We start from the raw sequence: 2,655 nt of genomic DNA, 5'->3' as shown, positions 1-2,655 counted from the left end.
AGGTGTCTAAATATATTAAATTACTTTAAAAAATGTCTACTTATTTTCAGCCTTAACAGATGTCAGCTTCAAGTCAGTTAAATCTTCTTATGTTCCCTGTTAGAAAAATAGAAATGCCACCCGGAAATACGGGTACTGTGACTGGGATCAAGCCTTTCCTTAGCCTTTTCTGTTAAGGTCATGCAGCAAGTTCTGTCATTCTATAAGCTTGAATTTCTGGTTCCAATCCTGCTTCCTCAGAAATCAGTTGAGGGTCTAACATTGTTCCTGAAATGGGGATGCTAACACAGAACATAGGCTAAAAGCAACAGTGTAGTCCCATGCTACCCCATATTTCTGCTTGCAAGTTTAAGAATCCCAAGTATTTTTTTCTATAGCATTGTGATGGGAGTTTGCCTTCACCTGATGATCTGGGGTCCAAAAATCCATTTTTGACTTGCTGCTTCCCAACATAGTCCCACATCAGGTGTGTTTGGCCTTTCATTCTTCAGTACAAGACCTTATGACTGGCTCTTTTGGATTGTTTAATGTTTGCTTGAATCTGGCTTACAAATTGATCCAGATTACTGTGTAATAGTAACTCTTTTGTTATTTGCTCAATTTGTGTATCATGTCCAAACTTCTACCAGGGACTTTTTTTCAGGTCCTTGATAAAAGTAGTCTGTAACGCAGAGGCAAAACCTGACTTTTCTGGAACTTTACTAGACTACAGAAATACTGAATGATGTTCTTGTATTTTGGGACCCTATAATGTTTTTAAAGTGCTACAAAGTTGATTTTGATATAATTCAATGATCTTTGTAGGTCCCTTCCAGCTTGGACTATTCTATGATTCTTGTTTAAACGAAATGTACAGTTGAAGTGTTTGTTTATGTGAACCTGTTACAGTGCTACATTCAGCAATCAATATTGTAGTATCACTGTGTTTCTCCCCAGACGATATGAAATTGTGACCATTTTTGCACATTTTTTGCTTTTTCTGGAGTAATTTACTTTTGGCCACTTAAAAGATCGGGCAATATGGGACTTTGATCTCATATAGTAAGGTCGTTTGTATATTTTAATTATAGTAAATCCACACCGAATGATTATGCTAATTGCACAGCAAGTGTGTGCAATGCAGGGAGACTTTGGGCCAGAGGACCTTCCCTTTCCATGTGCCAATTATCAGTCCCTCATCCTCTGAGGGACATAAAAGTAGGTGCCCATAGAGACCAACTAGTGGTTGATGTAGGAGGGCGAACAGTGAGGTGAATGTGATTTACAGGTAGTGGCAGTAAAAGAACAGGAATTGTGTCATTACTGAGCAATATTTTTCCAAAATACTCTTTCTGTGGATGTGGTCAGTATACAAGCACATGAGAAGTGCAGGGCATGTATGACTTGATGGCACATTAAGTGTCTGGTTCTGTTTTTAGGAAGAAGTATCAGAAGGTGCTAGCCAGTGTTGTTATAATCCAAAAGAACTACCGAGCATACTTCTGGAAGAAGAGCCTGCTGCGACTGAAGGCCTCTGCGGTCACCTTGCAGAAGCACTGGCGTGGCCGCCTGGCTCGCAGCCTCTACCAGCACCTGCTCCAGCAGGAACTCAGGCGGAAGCAGGAAGCGGAGGAGAGAAGGAAGCAAGAAGAGGAAGAACAGATCAGAAGAGAGGAAGAGGAAAGACAATGGCAAGAAGAGGAGGAGCGTAGGAGGAAACAGGAAGAGGAAGAGGTGAAGGAAAGGTACAAGATGGTATCTTGCACTCATAGTTCCCTGGCCCTAAAGCCGCTGAAGTGTCAGAGTGAGTCTGGGGCACTGGCATGATGGTAACACTGGAACAGCAGCTGCATGAGACAGTGTCCCAATGCCAGTGGACAGAGTTGGGATGGCCTGTGGGCAGGATAGAATAGAAAAGCAGCATGGAAAAAGAGTATCCTGATTCACTGATTGGGCACAGATTGGTAATTTTCTCAGTGCCTTTGCAGCTGTGAAGGTGGTTTTATGAAGTCTTCCAAAATCTGGAGGGATTAGCAGTATGAGAATGTACAAGTATCATACGTCTTGGTGTAGCTGGGTCAGAGGGCAAGATGGGCAGTGCACCCGTGCTGCTACTGCAGTTCTTACACGGGTGAGCATACGCATGCTCTCCCTGTTCCTGCTGCTGTGTATCTCTCATCATGGATATGGATGTGTCAAGAGATCAGGAGGGGAAAGAAAAAGCTCATGTGACAAAAAGACAACCTGTGAGTAGTGACAGTACACCTAATGAGAATCCTGCACCTCATGCATCATTTACTGTTCACTCTATGGTTGCCTGCTTCCGATCTATCCTACTATTCAAACCGGGTGTCTTTCTTGATAACATTTTGTTTTAAGAAGCCTAAAACTGCAAGATTATTATATACATCTCAGCAAATAATCATGTGTTACTTTGTTTTTCCTAAGTAGCTGGTTACATTTCTTCTAGGCTTTTGTTACATATTTGTCCCAAAGTTGGATCTTACCAGACTGTGTAGCAAGCTTCAGAAAATTCTGAAGTTAGAAGCATGTTGCAAGGAAAAGAGCTGGCCTGCAGTTCCGTTGGAGACAGTAGGGTGTTGTATCCACTGGGACAAGACATGGAGTCAGTTATAACAGTGATGAAGTTTGGTCAGGGAATTTGTTGAACACTGA

At 42.1% G+C, this 2,655-nt stretch overlaps 1 protein-coding gene across 1 annotated transcript in view; it reads left to right on the top strand.

Annotated features, from left to right (window-relative positions):
- Positions 1 to 1,806, top strand: part of LOC103808512 (unconventional myosin-X-like) — a gene marked incomplete at its 5' end in the record, with an annotated part of 47,201 nt that extends 45,395 nt beyond the window's left edge. The window contains one exon of the mRNA XM_009081302.1: positions 1,419 to 1,806. Coding sequence (XP_009079550.1) covers positions 1,419 to 1,806 — 388 coding nt within the window. The remainder of the gene's footprint in view (positions 1 to 1,418) is intronic.
- Between the last annotated feature and the right edge of the window lie 849 nt (positions 1,807 to 2,655).

Source organism: Acanthisitta chloris, unplaced genomic scaffold (assembly GCF_000695815.1).
Source record: "Acanthisitta chloris isolate BGI_N310 unplaced genomic scaffold, ASM69581v1 scaffold26888, whole genome shotgun sequence".
In the NCBI taxonomy this organism is placed as follows: domain Eukaryota; kingdom Metazoa; phylum Chordata; class Aves; order Passeriformes; family Acanthisittidae; genus Acanthisitta; species Acanthisitta chloris.
The sequence above is the reverse complement of the archived record's forward strand: the minus strand, read 5'-3'. Positions and strand labels throughout refer to the sequence as shown.